The following is a 16,851-nucleotide window of genomic DNA, read 5'->3' as shown; positions in this document are numbered from 1 at the left end:
CCCAGGCATTCAGCCAGGCTTAAGCATCACCACCATTTCATATTCATTACACGGTTAAAGTGCATAAAGCACTGCATTCAACATCCAATCAGATCTTTCATCTTTCAACATTGCAGAAATGACCCTTCAACATTGCAGATCAAGTTTATCTCTACTTCTTCATTTTCAACTCACCAACACCTGTTTTTAATACAGATAATTCCAACGCGGTCTTGTTCCGCGCATTCGGAGATTACACTGCAGGGAGTAACTTTACCTTGGCATCTGTGATTACAGGCCTGGGCATTTTACCATACCGATCTGCTGACTAGTCATATTTTATTTCTGCCAAGACCAACGGTCCATGTGAAACAGTAATTCCCCAACAATTCATAAATCGACTTAAAAAGAACGAGCCAAGGAAAAGTCATGTGAACGAGAGAGAATATTCCAGAACACGCGCACGCGCACACACACACACACAGGCAAAAAGAAGAGAGTGGCTGAACATAAAAATCAGCTCGCATGGATGACAACAGAGTAGAACACAGAAGCTTTAATAAAGGTTTGCCAATCATGAAATCAAAATTAAAACAGGTTGGGGTTTTTTAGGGGTGGGGGGGTGGGGGGTGTGTTGGGGCTTGGGGCACAGGTTCTAGGAATCATAGGATGGTCAATTGATGTATTATTTGTTAATCTACAGCTCAGCATTACATTCGTGTAGAGGGATACAGAGAGATGTTGTTGTCGTTTTTTTGTTTTTTCAATTTATTTATTTGAACTCCTCAGAGTGGTACGATTGAGTGACAGGGTTAAAACGTCCTGGCACAGACAATGAATGTCTTCCCAAAAACACGATGCAGTTTCTCTCACTCTCTATATAACTCTCTCCATCATATTTTTTTCTCTCTCTCGCTCTCTCTCTCTCAATAAGGCCACTTCATAAAGTATTCCAAAATGTGAATCATTAGCCTTTTTTCCCCCTGGTGACCAATTCTTGCCAAGTCCCTTTCCTTGGAGAGGAAAAAAACGAATGTTCAAGTTTCGGATGAAGACTTCGCCGCTCCTTTTCAAGCTGGGCTGGTGTTTGCCCCAACCGACGTCGTTTTTTTTTTTTTCGTTTCTCTTTTTTTTTTTTTGGAGCCAAGGCTCGGTTGACATGGTAACCACAGATATGCAACTGAGGTAGTCTCCCCCCCCCTCTCTCTCTCTCTGTCTCTCTTTCGTGTCCGAACCAAGCCGCCCCGTTTGTTGCGCACATCACGAAAAAAAAGAAAAAAAAAGAAGAAATAATAAAGAAAAAAAAGAAAAAATAATAATAACATCTACGGTTGAAGAGCTATGTTGATTTAGCGAAGAGAAAAGAAATGAACAGCAGTTCTTTCATTTTCGTTAACCTCAACCTCCCATACTCAGTCCTCTAAGTGGCTTTTCTCAGGGTCAAGCTGGTCAGCAAAGGAAAAAAAAAAAAAAAAACCCGACCAACCAACCCAGAGCTCTGAGCACAGTCTGCAACGACGGAAGTTGTCATCACTCGTTCTCGGGGTTGCAGTATCGTTCATAAGTTGTTGTTGTTTTTTTTTTTTCTCCTGTCAAGATTTGAATTATATTTCAGTCTATCCCCCACTGCTGCAGCCCTTCTGAATGCAGACGTTAAGGGAGGGCCTTTGCCAACTGTGTATTCGTGTGTGTGTGTGTGTGTGTGTGTGTTTTTGAATGTGAAACTGTATAGTGTGTGTGTTTACATATATATAAATGTTATGTATTAAAATGCATGCGCCTGTCTGTATTTGTATATATATATATATGTGTGTGTGTGTGTAGTTGTCCAGTCTGACACAGGCAGCTCCAGTGTGGTCAGGACTGTGATGCACAGCTGTAGGTCAGCATCTCCATCCAGCTTGAGCAGGACCATGGGAGATGGGCTGAGGGGGGGTGAGGGGGCAGCGTTGTGGGGTTTTTACTTGTCTCCCAGGATGGCGTACTGGTTGTCCAACTGTAAATGCTGTGTGGTGGGTCCTCCCTCCCCCTCCCTGATACGGTTTTTGTGTTTGACCACTTCGAATGTCTTCTCCATCTCTCGGTCCCTGAAACACACACACACACACACAAACACACGTACAAACTCAGTGAGTTTTGTTTGTTTGTTTTTGTTTTTTTTTGGTGGATGAGTAAGTGGGGAGAGAGGGGGAGGGACAGACATACTTGCGAGTCTCCACATGCTTGGCTGTGGCCTGAAGAGAAGGGAACTGGGTGTCACTGAAGATTTCGGGGGGTCCCTGTGATGGACCCCTCCTAGTGGTGGTTAGTCGGGCTCCTGGGGGTCGGTACACTCCTGCGGGCTTCGGCTCAGGCACCTCCACTTCCTCTGTTCGGATAAAGCCGGGCGGTGATTGGTTAAAGGAAAGCCCCTGCAATTTTGCACCACCACTACTACAACCATTACTACTACTACGTCCTTGCCTAAAGACAAGTTTAATGATGTGGGTCTCATTTAATCCACTTGCTTTGACTGCTGTGTTTCAATAGGCTAACATTAGCATACTCAGCTGGACACTACTCTATACAGCTATACAAAACCCCCACTGCTCATTTCACAATGAAAGCCGGTGTGTTTTGCACTTAAGATAATCAACTGGATGGATTCCCCTAAACTCGCACCCTTTTGCTGCTGACTAAGTGACTACACTGTGAGCAAGCATAGAGGCAGCTTTACAGTGATGAAGCTACGCGCTCTTGCATTTCAATCAAATCACTGGTCCCATAACTATGAATGAATTAGCCGACAAGGGTTCTGATGAAAGAAAGAACGGCAGGAGTCAACGCTAGGAGTGCAGTTTGACTGAGACAAGCTTCTGAATAAACTGGAATCGCCCATATAAGGAGGTTTGACGTACCCACTGGAGCGGCGGCGGGGGTGGGTGTGGGACCAGCTTTGTTCCAGGGTCCGCAGACTTTATCTCCACTCACTAGAATGATCTCTCCATCCTCACCAACCTCCTCTTTCTCATACTCCTCCTCCTCTTTCTCATCACTGAGACAGAGAGAGAGAGACGGGGACAGAAAAGTAATTAGAAAAACAATGATCATGACTCTCTCAAACAGATCTGAGCAGCACGCTAGACATAAACTGGAAACAACATTAGGGACTAAACGACATTACATCAGAGATCATTTATCCGTTGTTATTGGGGGAAATGGTTCGATTTGCGAGTCATCGTTCAGCTCCGATATCAAACCCTAGCCGGTTTCCCCCGCTAATTTCATATCAGTGAAAATAACAACCAATTAAACTTCTCGCAAGGACATGGAAATGAAGATTAAATTCGAATTCACAAGAAATGAGCTGATATCTCAGATATCAAAGTGAGTGGGACCAAGTGGAAAAACACACCTAAAGATCTGAAACAACTGGGCAGGTCTACATAATCTGTATGATAACCAGCAGGGCGAGCTGGGTAAGCTCTTGGATTAATATCTTGTTGCTAACACCCATCCACCACTGACTCTTGGCTGGGTCAGTATGTTACTGGTTAAAGCCCAGTCTCCTCTTCCTCAGCAAGCTATGTTACAGCTCTCACCTGATCTGCAGAGCCTGCAGCCTGAGTCCGCTGTAGTCCACCTCTTTCTGCTCAAAGTCCTTCCATTCCTCATCCTCCTGCCAACACACACATACACACACAGCAGAGGCTAAGGCGGCAGCTCTGGGGTTGACTTACAAGTAAGGTTAAAATATGAAACGGAGCGATTAGATGGAAAGTTGCATAAATGTACGTAAGTTACATAAGTCAAGTGTTAGATGAATTTGTCTTCAAGCGAAAACTTCTTTTATCAGATGGGACAAACTCAGATACATAAAAACGTAATTCATTTGCACAGACAATGAGAAATGACATCCACCCCGTGATTTTCATACTTTACATGATTTTCATACTTTTTCATGTCTTACTTCACACTCTCCTAATTTCACTATATACAATCGTATTTAAGCCGAATACAAACGAGACACAGTTTATTCCAACGAGCTGCTTCTTTCAGCTAATTTTGTTAGAGTTAATGAACAGTTGGTGCTGCATTTGTCTGTGGCAAGATCGGTTCAATCTTAGCGCTACTTTTCCGTCTTTCTATAGTTTAAAATATAAAAGATATTAAGGATTCTACGATCATAACACTGTAAGAATGAACACAGCATTTGACCAAGTGGCACACGACCGTGTTTGATTGGATTAAACCATAAGATTTACTAATCATATTAAACGGCTTTTAAGATTTGTGACCGGTTACAAGTCCAAAACTTCGCGTCTTTTAAATGGACAAGGGAACACAACTAACGTGACGTGACGACATGGAATTATCACATATCATACATCTGAATGATTAACGCGCCACACAAAGTAGGTAGCAGTTTCTAGTAGACTTCACACTACTAGTGAATTTCTACTAATTTACTAGACACACCGCCTGTTTACTGTACACGGAGAGGTACTTGGGCAAACACAGAAGCCATATGGACATAGTATAGAGACAGCTCGATAAATCTAGACTTCGCGAACACTCTCTATATCGCTAGCTGCCGCACATAGGGTATGGACAAGTGTTGCTCCCTCGGATCCACTGAGTTAGATTACCCAACATATCACCGACCAATCTAATATTGGAATGACCGAGATATTTCACGGCCACGTGAGGTAACACACTGCATTCCACGCCAGCGGGCCAATGGTCATGATATCGCTTATTCGTCATTACCACGGCATTCAAAGTTGTTCTTTGATGAATTTTCACTTAAGCAAGTTAGCGTTGATTCTAATAAGCAGCAAACCACGCGTCAAACGTTTTGGCTCACAAAACAAGTTAAGGTTAACGTTAACAAAGTGTCTAGCAAGATGACACTGCAGCGGCCTGAGTCAACTTAAACCAGATAAATGTCAGCAGGCAAACATCATTTTAAGAGTTCAAAAATAAAACCACCACATTAATCAACAAGTCGTCCGTTTAATCATTTATCCATCAATTACAGCTTCAACTGATTTGCCAAGAACCTCATGTGCTCGCGAAATACACTGCTACACTACTAGCCTAGGCTAAATGCTAGCATAGCAATATTCCCATCTGTTACCCAACAGTCAACAGTACGTTGTAGACACTGTTAGCATAGCTAGCGTGACAGATCTTTGACACACCTTTTCAACTTGAGCGTCTTGATTTTCATTTTTCGTCGATTTTTCTTTTTCTTTTTTAGTCTTTTTCACAGCAGCTGGGGTAGTCCCAGATCCGGATTCCTTGGCCTTGCCCTTCTCTTTCTTCTTCTTTTTATCTCGCTTGGCGAAGAAATCATCTAGACTTTTCTCCACACCGGTCGTTGCAACATCCGCCATTTTCTTTAAGAAATCTACACCGCAAAATCTTTCGTCAGAGAAAACAACTATACCAATCCAGTGATTTAAAAGACGGGATTTTCTCCTAGTTCGATTTCAGTACTTCAACAACGCGTTCGACTCGCATTTATGTCAAACTTGAAGACAGTTCCCGCTGCCAAGGCTTCAGTCCTGTCTGCCACATTGACCAGCAGAAAGTGTGACTAGCTGTTTGACACTCGATCACCAACCCGGATACGATTTCTAAGTAAGGTTATACTGCCCCGGATAAGAACAGCAGTGACACTTGTCATTGACAAGTTTGTATACCAGTCTCTAAAAACTGCATGGCCACATAAAGCCAAATGAATTGCAGACTCACTTTTATGAGACGAAGAATGCACACTTGTGCAATGGTACTAAGTCAAATTTCTCTTTATAACGTTTATATTTCATGAAGCCAACAGGTGCCCCGATAAGTGCAAACAGATTTGATTAGTTTCGCCAAAATAAAAGTCTTAATTTGCAATAATCGAGCGGTATTCTGTGAATCTACTATGATTTCTAAACACCCCGCTAAGAAATACAAAGATTTAAAACATACTTTTAATAATTTGGATAGTTTCACTGTGATACAGATGTTTGTTTGTTTGTTTTTTCAAAACCTTTCGACCCTACATTTAAGATTTAACCCCTTTTCAGTTAATTGTATATTATTATCTATTCTATAAAACTGTATATGACTGTATACAAACTGTGGCTGAGACTGTTGAAATACATTTGAAACACTTCAAATCAGTGTAACTCTGTAAATAAGAGTTGTATTATTATTATTATTATTATTATTACATCAACATAATAATGATGATGCACAGTATCTTTGTGAATTTTTGGTGACACTTGCTTGTTCTACCACAAAGATTTGGTTTACTTTGAATATACCAAACAAGGAATGTGTTTAACTGCAAATTACAAATTACACACACATTTATCTTTCTGACTACTTTTCCACTTGGCAAATGAGTGGTGAGTGGTGAAAACAGCTGACGTGATCACCATATCTGTAGTTTTCATGGGAAATGCAAGCTCTCGTGTCATAACTTGTCATTGCTGTAAGAAGCAGTTAGTGACTTGCTTAAGAAAATACAAAAAATTAAGTGTTATGACACTAAGATCACATTGTTTCCAACAAATTTCATTTTCCTGCAATAGACACTGCTAGCCATCAGTATGCGGAACTGATTTGGTCAAACTTGCATATGACATAGACGCTTTGACCTCTTTTTAGATAAATAAATATATGCATAAATAAAAGTTATAGATATTCAGATGGTTCTGGTGTTAGAGAGGGGAGACCATCAGACATTGTGGTTTTGTTCTTCAGAATGACATCTAGGAGTTTATTGATGGCTTTTTGCTCAGTCCTCAGAAAAGGCTCTTCTGCACTTGTGGCTCCAACATCCCTCCTTCAGCAATAGCATGGCGCAAATGAACAGCACTCAGTAGAGAGGTGCAAATGAGCTTGACTATTTCTAGCATGTTCCTGATTAGATTGTAGGTTTGCTCCACTCATTCAAGCCTTTTCCCCGTTTTTAGTGTAAAGAGATACGCGACTGTAGGGCATTTCAAATGTTGTCCAATCATGGACAGAGGGTCAAAGTCTGAAAGAGTGACGCGGCGGAGAGCGTGTGAATGAATCAACCTCATTCAGCACGTAGACTCAACAGAGAAGATTCCAGAAATGTCACCACTGCTTTAACTGTGTTAAATGAAGAAGAGTTTCAGCTGACTCGTTTTACAGTTTAGCTGGGGTCAGCAAGGGATTAGGAGAACAACTTTCACTGTGTGGGACTATAATCCGTAAACAAGCACAATCTCACTTTTATGATTGTCAGAGCCTCTTATTGGTTATCATGGAAGACGTCACAAAGCTTGTTTTTATATACACGCATTATTATACAGGACAACAACGGTAAATGAACAGACTATTTTACAAAAGACAAACATCAAACAACAATGAAAAACAATTATCATTTACAATCTTTGAAGGAGTAAATGGTATTTGTTGATCAAATGATTTTTTTCTTTATTAGACATACAGTATCTTCTGGATGATGTCATGGTAAACATACTTTTCTACAGGAGGTAATGTTCAAGACTTGCTTGCCACTAAACAGGAGAGATGAGAGTTCCTTCTCCGCTCAATGAAACAAAAAAAAAGCACGTTGAAGATTTTCATTTTTTTTTATTGCTTAGCAGTAAAAAGTACAGTGTAGGTGCTACAATACAAAAGAAAAGACATAATGATTGATAGGTGATACTGCCTTTCTAGAAACTTCCTGCAAAACAATCAAATAACAGAGATAGTAATTCTGTTTTCCCTGCAGCGTACCACCAACATAGACCGGAAATAAAAAGCAAATAATTAAAAAAGAAAGATAGAAAAGAACAAGGGACGGAAAAGCAATTAACTAACAAACATGAGCATATGATAAAAAAGGCAGGATGTATCTACTCAGAATTCAGACTGAGTATAAAATAAACTGTAATACATGTACACTGTAGACTGATTTGATAATAAAACTATATATCCTTTAATGTATTTTTTTCAGCCAAACTCTGTATTCAATAGCGTGTGCTCACAGTAAATATTTCAGGATAAAATATGTTCTCAATATTTTTATTGGTCAGTTATATGTAATGCCTTTTCTTTAATACATCCATTAATGAAATTAATAATCATTCCAAAACTGTACAATACAGCAATAAACACTGTAGGGGACATACAGAGAAACATTAAGAGTTGAATTTGGTCTTAATAATTCCCCTAGGACAGCGCAGGCCATGAACTGACAACTAAAATCTACAGAATAATACCCAAAATAATAATGTCGTCCAAAATAGACTCCCCCCCTCCACACACACACACACACACACACACACACACACAAACATGCTTGTTCGCACACACACACACACACGCACGCACGCCCGCACGCACGCGCACACACACACACACACAAACACAATATTAAAAGAGTGTCATTTGAATAATGCATCTCAGAATTTAGATAAACTTAACGCATTTATAAAAGCCCTCACTGAACAAGTTGTAGTGCCATTTCTGTCAAACATTGATCTTCACAACTAATCCAAAACCCAGTATCAAAAAGGAAAAAAACAAAACTATATTTACAGGTAAGTAACAGGATTTCTTTTTTGGTCCTGCTAAAAAGAAAAATAAAAATCAGCCAACCAACAAACAACCAAACATCACAACAGGATAATTTAATGCACATTTAAGTTTTTAGTTTTAATGTTTGTGTGAAGTGCAGGGCATTGACGGAAACATTCAAATAGTACTTTCATCCTTTTATCCCTTCAAACTCCTCTCATTTATTTTTCTAATGATCCGCATGACTTTTAATTTTGACATATCCCATCAGTGTATCATTTTTATCCTTAAAACACCCTTGCATACCAACACACACACACAAACACACACACACACCAAACACACGCACAGACACACACACACAGACCTCCTACAAACATTAACATCAGAAACTACGGACATGTGCTTGAGCACACATAACTAGAGAAAGCCGTATAACACAGCTCAACAAAGGGACTTTTTCATGAAACCCCTGGCTGATGACTCACAAGAGGAAAAACCATCTTAAAGAGTGTGTCCATTCGACCAATCAGATGACCCATATACAAAAGACTATCCTTTTCTCACCAATCAGAGTTCACTTGTTTATTTGTTACTCTTTCCAGTGTTAACGTCTGTGGACACATCTAATTCTCCACCTCTGCATCCCCTCGATAAAGGATTCAAGTTCAGCAGGCTTTGTTCTCAGAGAAAGAAAGTGTTTTAGGTCAAGTGACATAGACATGTTTACAGCATCCAAGGTCATTTTTAATTACAGAAGAAATTCATCTCACTAGCAAGCCACTGGAACAAAAAAAACCCAAACCATAATACACACAGACAGACACACACACACACACACACACACACACACACACACTTGTATTTATTCAAAAAAGACATAAAAACCCTTTTATCACAATTAAGCATCTGTAGAAAATGTACATCAGAAAAATACGTGGGTTTGCCCCTCACTGTAAATAGTATCTTAATCATTATTCATCCTTTAAAACTGGCCTACATATCATGTCTGTATTTCATATAGAAAGCAGAGTCTCTGATAGGTTCAGCACACACACACACACACACACACACACACACACGCGCACACACACACACACATATATATAAAAAAGCATCTGCAGAGGTGGAAGGGGAAATAACAGGGAAAGCCATACAGATTTTTTTTTAACCCCCCCCCCCCCCTCCCCCCCATATACCCAGTCAAGGACTTCACAAACAACAGACAGTTGTATTTAGATGTCGGAGGCCTTGTCTCTGTTGATGAAGAGCGTCTCTTGGCAGAAAGGGTTCACCAGAACCACACCGCTGTCGCTGTAGTCTCCATTAGGAGGCAGGCACGCCTCCTGCTCCTGTAACATAATGTGCAATCAGAGGAATCAGTGCTGAGGTCGACTCTCCCGTTTAAGCGGGGGGGAAAAAAGCGGCTTTTTTTGGGGGGGGGGGTTGCTAAATCTGAGGAGCTGCTAGGTTTGATTGCGACAGGAGGTGCTAAGTTTGATTTGCTGACCGACGGGACAATGACAGGACAAAGAATTGGAGTTTTTTTTTTTTTATGGTATCATCACAGAGATGAGGGGTAGGGGTTTCTCTGCTGAATGACAAGGAAGGGGAGGGAAAAGAGAGAGAGAGAGAGAGAGAGAGAGAGAGAGAGAGAGAGGAGAAAATAAAGCTTTGCTAGTCTGGTGACTCAGCAGAAAAAAAGGCATTACAACAACAGGGAGAAGAGGAAAGGCAATTAGGAGGTAGGTGTCTGTCAAAGAGAATGAGTGTGTGTATGTGTGAGTGTGTGTGTGTGGGGGGGGGGATGGTGGTGGTGGTGGGGGGGGGGTGATAGCGTGATAGAAAATGGAGAGGACGGAACACCTGTGTGTGTCACTAGAGGCATCCAAGACAAGATCCATCCTCATCATCACACTCCTGGCAGAAAATTCCAGAAGCACAGGAAGCAAATAAGAGTCAGGAAAACAAAAGAGATTTAAAAAAAAAAAAAAAAGCAAGCGGGGGGGGGGGGGGGGGGGGGTTGGAGTTGGCACAAAAGGCTGACAGGCAGATGTCGATGTGAAACAGTGATTGAAATGCTTTGATGAAAGAGACAGCAATGTTAGATAAGTTTGTGTGCTGAAATGCGGGAAAATGCACGTCTCAATATCGTGAATGCAGTACCATTAGTCATACAGAAGAGGGCGTTGCGGACCATACGAAAATCACAGTCCTCCAGTGACATTGTTAGTATTCAGGATACCGCATTATTATATATCATCTTAATTACGGACCTGAAATAATTTATGTAAGAGCCAGAAAGACACCTACAAACCCAAATGAGCTATTCTAAAAACAAGTAGAACGGCACCATTCAGAAAAAGTACAGCTGGCCGAAACCATTACTAAACATTTCACCCTAACTCTCATCTCCACCATTTTAAATGCAGGTTTTAGCGATCTTATCAATCTTATTATACACCCCTCTGTGAGATGATTGATCCACAGCCTACGGAACGTTGTAGAGCTTTGGGTGTCATACATACCTCTGTAGTGCCCAGCGACTGGATCTCTCGCGGCAGTTCCACGGCATGCCTGTTGAAATAGTCCATGGTGATGGCATTGTTCCAGTAGCTCAAGTTATTTTCTTGGCTGGCGGATTTCTTCTTCTTCCTCATACAGCACACTGTCAGCAGCACGGCTACGGAGCGGAAAGCAGGTTTTACCGAAGCCATTAGCATCTTAATGAGTTACAAAAACAGTGCTTTTTCACATGAACCAAAAAAAAAACAAAACAAACAAACAAAAAAAACCCTCTGGTTCTGTTGTTCTGATGGACTGCTTCATCTGGTCCAAAATTCCTCCTAATCAATCAAATACAGACTAACAGAAAACTACTGCTCAGGCGAACAATCATTTTACAAAGGTAAAGAAAATGTCAAATCTGGTAAAGGTTTTGATTGTTTTATGATGGTATAATGATACTTGTATCTATTTTCCTTCAATGAAAACTAGCTAAATTTTTCATTTTACCCTGTATAGGGGTACGATGGCTATTTTCATTGAAACATGAATTTGTAACTTTGGACAACATATACTGAATCATCGTCCACTGACACGCCTATGACAGCCTTAGCACAGACCAATTTTGCCAATATTCAGTAACGACTGTGAATATGGCAACTGTTTAAAATACTCACAGCAGGAGGAGACAGGCACACTAATGGCTAGCACCACCCACACAATGTCCATCTTCTCCAGGCAGATGGTGGCGCGTGAGTGCGAGTGGTCTGAAGCAGGGCCTGACTGGTTTCTCGGTCCCCAGGGGCCATGGGTCGTGGCAGGCACCAGTCGGTTGTGGAAGCTGCCACTGCCCGCAGAAGAGGATTCGGAAGCGTCCGAGCCGTTTGCCTGCGGGAATCCCGAAATGCTACCGTTAACGGGGCCGCCGGGCACGGAGTCCGTGACGTTAGCCAAAGAGTCCGCAAATGAGTTTACGGGAACCTCGCGCGTGGCGCTCGCATCTCTTGCGTCAACGGTCACACTCTCGAGGGTGGCGCTGCCCCGGTTTGTAGGGCCAAGAACAGAGATCGTGCTGGGGGGCGAGGGAGAGGCTGAATTTGGCAACGGAGCTCGGGGCAAAAGCTTAAGTACCTTCCCTGTCTCCTGGGTGGGGTCTTCCTCGGTCAAGTCACGCTGGGTGATGGTATGGTGCTGAACGATCTTTGCAGTGGCAGAACGGTGCTCCCTGACGTTGCTGTCCAGGGTGGCAGAGGACGACAGAGAAGAGGGTGACATCGAAGGAGATGGAGATGACGAAGATAGGTGCTGAAGCTGGCTGGGACTGGTGGGCTTCTCCAGACTCTGTTCCATGGTACCTCCAGTTGCAGTGAGCACCAGCGACCCCTCGTGTAAGGCGTTTCCTCTCTGACTACGAAGCCCAGGGTGGGCAGATACTGTGCTACTGGTCCCCACCACCCGTTGTTCCAGGTCAGTCCCTGAGAGAACAGAGATTACAGGACCATGTCCTCGGCTCTGGTTTGCGCTCACCAAACCAGAAGGCCCGGGCTGCTTTTTGCTGGACGAACCGAGAGGGTCCGACCCACTTGCGTTGAGAGGGCTTGAGGCATTGGCCCTGTCTCTGATGACTGGAGTCTGGGCCTGGTCTGCTGTATCGATCAAATCCGTGCTGGTTCTGTTGGCGTTACCTCTGACTGTCTCTTCAGGGGCAGGACTAGGTGATTTGCTCTGGTCTCTGAACACAGAACTGGTCACTGGAACACGATTGACAGGATCTACCTCTCTCACCACGGTTGTGTGGGCTGTCGTCGCGGTTACTGGGCCAGGGGTCAGTAGCCGGGCCCAGCCAAGAGGACTTTCTGTGGTGATGGCGGCGGGCTGGATTCTGGCAGTCAAGGAAGTCCTCTCCTGTGTGGGCAGGAGGACACCGCTGGAACCCTCCTGCCAACCAGGGAGCTCTGAAGACAATGTGGGGAAGGGTCTGCTGCTTGTCGCCATGGAAACGGGGTCCTGGGGGTTCTGACTGGTGTAAAGCTCATGTGTAGAGGACAGTAGCCCCACTGGGAGTGCCAGGATCACTAGAACATCTGAGAGAGAGAGCGAGAGAGAGATTATAGAGTTAATTATAGTGAGAAAAGTAAGTGTCCTGTGCACATGTTCTCGTTATACATTTTGAGCGCGTGTTGTGTGAGCGTCCTGTTTGTCGTGTCGTCTAAGTCCACCTTTTGTCACGTTTCAGGTGTGTCCGCGTACATGTGCTTGTGTGTGTGTGTGAGTGCTGCTCGGAGGATGTTTGTGCCTAAGCATCCACGCTTCTAATGCTTTACCTGTCCGTACGCATCAAGTCAACAGGAGGCAGACATGCAGACGACACGTCCGGCGCATAACAAAGTTAATATAGCTATGTACAGAGACCAGACCCAGGACAGTTTCAGCTCTGCCGCTTCATTAAACTCTGATGGACTCTAATGAATGCGTGACAAGGCTCTGAGGCTTTTTATGGACTAATAAACACCAGCGAGCTCATAACACGACCTCAAACACAGATTTAATTGTTTTTTGCCCCTTTGATGCAAAACAGCACAGGCAGAGGCACAAAGGGCAAAAACCCCAAAGAAAGAACCAGATAAAAACGCACCAAGATAATCTGCACGCAGCGGAAATGCTAAAAAAACACACTAACGCATCTGTTTGTAATCTAAAAACACTTCAACAGGTTTGTCGGGCAGACATTGTGCAGCTTTCAGAAAGAAAAGGACATTTGTTAACCTTAAGTGTTCCTTAGTAATTAAAGTTGCAGTTATGTAAACTCTCTCCCTCTTTTTCACCCTTCTCTATCTATTTCTATCACCCCCACTCTACCTCTCTATCCCTATCCCCTTTGATCTCAGTTCTCTCTGTCTGGCTCAGGCCCCCTGCGAGCAGGACCAATGCATACCAAAGCAGAACAACTCACTGTAACACCTAACAGACGCCAGGCTCAATGTTTTAGCGCAGCAACCCCCAGACCATTTGGTCAAATGCTGATAACGTTTAGGTGCGAGGGAGACTAGATCACCTCGGGTGGTAGAGACACCCCCAAAAGGATAGCGGCACCCCCCGTCTGCAAATCAGATAAAAGGCCAGACTCTCTGCTATCCTACAGCTCAGTTCAGTTCGGATCAGCTGCGCCAAAGTTCAGTTCAGCTGCACTAAGGTTCAGCTCCAGTTGAGCTCCGGTTGTATCAGCCGTAATGTAAGTCCGTCCGTCCTGTCCTGCTCGTCTCCACGAAGAATCGGCTTAGGCTCACCGCTACGGAAGATCCGCGACGCTAAAAGACTTTCCCGGCACCGACACGAAGTCTCGCTCATGGTCTCCTTCTGCCAACCTCGGTAACTCCGGTCTCTCATACCTGAACGTGGCTGGGCCTGCTCTTCTTCTTCCTCATCCCTTCTCTCTCCCTTCCTCACAACCCCCTTTTGTGTGTAAGTAACTCCACTAGAACATCACTCAGGTAGTTCTTTTGGTTAAGCGTGCCTTCTCGTGAGTAATGCCTCATGCTCGCGTAGTTGTTTATTCATACATACCTTAGGTAACGAGGATATTGTCTACCGTTAATTGTTTGTCTTCTCGTTAGTAGTTTAGATGCTGTTGTATGTGTGTGTATAGCGGATGTGCTTAATTCCACCTGATTTCCAATTCATTCAACATTAGATTCATTCTGTACCGTTTGAATTTGATCGTTGTATTAAACGTGTACGTCTGTATTCCTACTCTTTGAGTACGTGATAAGTTATTTCCAAGTTACTGAACGTGGTGATCCAGGAACTTAGTTAGCTAGAAATATTGAATTCGAAGAGTATTATTGTACCTGCTACTTTAATGCTGTTATTTATTATATGTACGGCTAATGAAGAGGTGTTCAGAATAATTTCTAGGTTCAGTGTTCAGAGCGCTGAGCTATAAATAGAGTTTTTCAGAATATCTGTAATTTCACTGGGTTCAGGTTCCAAAATAAGGTTATGGTTACAGCAAAGTGATATTAGTATTAAGTCTAATATTCACAGTGAACCATTAACCAGATTTTCCTCATACCATTGGCACGACAGGTTGCTAAGAAATCAAAATGAATTCTGCCTGGGGGGGGGCGGGGGGTGCTGATATGCTTACTCAACGGTTCATGAGAAAACGTTCTCACTACCAGAGTTAAGACTTACACACAAAGTGAATGTGAAAGACTCTTGGGGAGCTGGTTAATTTCTCTCTGTGCTTTAGTCTTATTGATACAGCTCAGTATGTGTTATGTTCTGAGTTCATTAACATGTGTTCAAACAGACATTTCTCAGTGCTACACAGAGAAACATCAGTGTTTTTAGAGAAAAAAATACCACTGAGGTATTTGCAATTGCGTTTTCCTCCACTAGAGTACAGAAATGGCTTAAGTCACAGCGGGAGCTCCTGACAGACAGTGCCAATGGAGTTGAAAATAGATGAAGCACTTAGCAACAGGTGTTGAAATGTGTATTTGTGCCTGAATTTAAAAAAAAAACAAAAAAAACCATCTAGGCGGTGCTTCCTTAACATCTTGCATAGCTCTAACATACGTCACGCTGAGGTAGACAGTCTTCCATAAAGCGGAAGTTCCTGTATTCCAGATAGCAAAGCTCCCAACAGTACAGAGGTTCTCCCAACCATGGACAGCACATTTATCTCATCCTGAGCCCCCACATGAGATAACACGAGATAACACGAAAGGGTAAGGCTAACACACTTTTACTATGTGCTGTATTATCAACGCTAAGCCTGGTGAACTGTGGGCAGAGCTGAGTGAATCCGACTCAGCTACCTGTTATGGTCTCTGCCCGTATTAACAGAGCTCAGAGTACATAAAGCTATGATGACTGGTTTCACACATATCTGAAAAGTATCCTCAAACCCCACTCCGCACGAGAGAGAGAGGGGGGGAAGGAGAGAGAGAGAGAAAGAGAGAGGGAGAGAGAGGCCACATTTACTTAAGGGCATGTCTTTAATGGCTTTTACATATCTGCATTAGGCGAAATGACAGCCTTTTTACACAGACTGACAGTGACTCACAGTTTTACCCGCACCTAAAACACACGCACGCTCGCTCACACCCATGCTGTCCATGTGACCCTGTGTTAAGCCATTCTTTCATCAACGTGCTACTTCAGTTGCTATGGAGACCACGCTTTCATTTCTCCGGGGAAGAGAGGAGAGAGAGAGAGAAAAAAAGAGAGAGAGAGGTGGGAGAAACAGAGAGAGAGAGAGAGAGAGAGAGAGAGAGAGAGAGAGAGAGAGGGAAAAAGAAATGGTGAGATGGGGAGAGATTGAGTCAATTCAGGTAATGTAAGTCAGACATGTCATGAAAAAGCAAGGGATGAGAGAAGGACAAGGACGAGACAGAGACAAGCGCCCATCACCCACACCTTCAGTGAGGGCTTGGTTTGAGATTCTCAACCTTGGTTTACATCATTACAAACAGATAGGCCAGTCCTTCTCTCTTTAAAACTCTTTACTGAACCACGATCCGACCACTCGGAACACTTTGTCTTCGGTAAATTCAGAGGATGGGGAACGGACAGGCACGGGCACCGAGTCAGAGCGCCTCCTGACCAGCTCAGAGATAAGTAACTTATTCAGATGACACGACGGCAGTGAACCAAGGAGGGCCAGAGACCTTAGGCCCAGTAACCGAGTGGACTATCTGTTCACCTTGATGTAAGTCATCGTTGCAGACTCAATTGCTAATATCCTACACTAACACAACTAACTTAACGCGGTATGTCAGGCATGTCGATGACGTGTACGGAATTCCACTTCTCGTGAATAAATCCCTC

The 16,851-nt window shown here is 43.2% G+C and overlaps 2 protein-coding genes across 2 annotated transcripts in view; both read right to left on the bottom strand.

Annotated features, from left to right (window-relative positions):
- Positions 1-1,784: 1,784 nt before the first annotated feature.
- cdv3 (carnitine deficiency-associated gene expressed in ventricle 3) lies at positions 1,785-5,565 on the bottom strand. The gene is made up of 5 exons (XM_030768881.1): positions 5,163-5,565; positions 3,561-3,637; positions 2,877-3,013; positions 2,185-2,347; positions 1,785-2,066 (listed from the first exon to the last, which is right to left on the bottom strand). Exons 1-5 carry the CDS (start codon positions 5,355-5,357, stop codon positions 1,940-1,942), a joined length of 699 nt encoding a protein of 232 aa, XP_030624741.1. The 5' UTR covers positions 5,358-5,565; the 3' UTR covers positions 1,785-1,939.
- A 4,152-nt stretch (positions 5,566-9,717) lies between these two features.
- The window catches only part of tmem108 (transmembrane protein 108), a 44,115-nt gene continuing 36,981 nt past the window's right edge, over positions 9,718-16,851 (bottom strand). The window contains exons 4-6 of the mRNA XM_030769133.1: positions 11,694-13,100; positions 11,040-11,194; positions 9,718-9,863 (exon numbers count right to left, since the gene is read on the bottom strand). Coding sequence (XP_030624993.1) covers positions 9,747-9,863; positions 11,040-11,194; positions 11,694-13,100 — 1,679 coding nt within the window. The 3' untranslated portion in view covers positions 9,718-9,746. The remainder of the gene's footprint in view (positions 9,864-11,039; positions 11,195-11,693; positions 13,101-16,851) is intronic.

The sequence above is a fragment of the Chanos chanos genome, chromosome 3 (assembly GCF_902362185.1).
Source record: "Chanos chanos chromosome 3, fChaCha1.1, whole genome shotgun sequence".
Lineage (NCBI taxonomy): Eukaryota > Metazoa > Chordata > Actinopteri > Gonorynchiformes > Chanidae > Chanos > Chanos chanos.
This window is presented reverse-complemented; position numbering and strand designations above follow the sequence as displayed.

Bases quoted from the DNA above. Each gene is read 5' to 3' on its own strand.
- cdv3 (XM_030768881.1), bottom strand. From the start codon at position 5,357: ATGGCGGATGTTGCAACGACCGGTGTGGAGAAAAGTCTAGATGATTTC. The intron at 3,638-5,162 runs GTGTGTCAAAGA...GTGTGTTGGCAG, and splicing joins AAGACGCTCAAGTTGAAAAG to GAGGATGAGGAATGGAAGGA. The intron at 2,067-2,184 runs GTATGTCTGTCC...TGTGTGTTTCAG, and splicing joins AAGCATGTGGAGACTCGCAA to GGACCGAGAGATGGAGAAGA.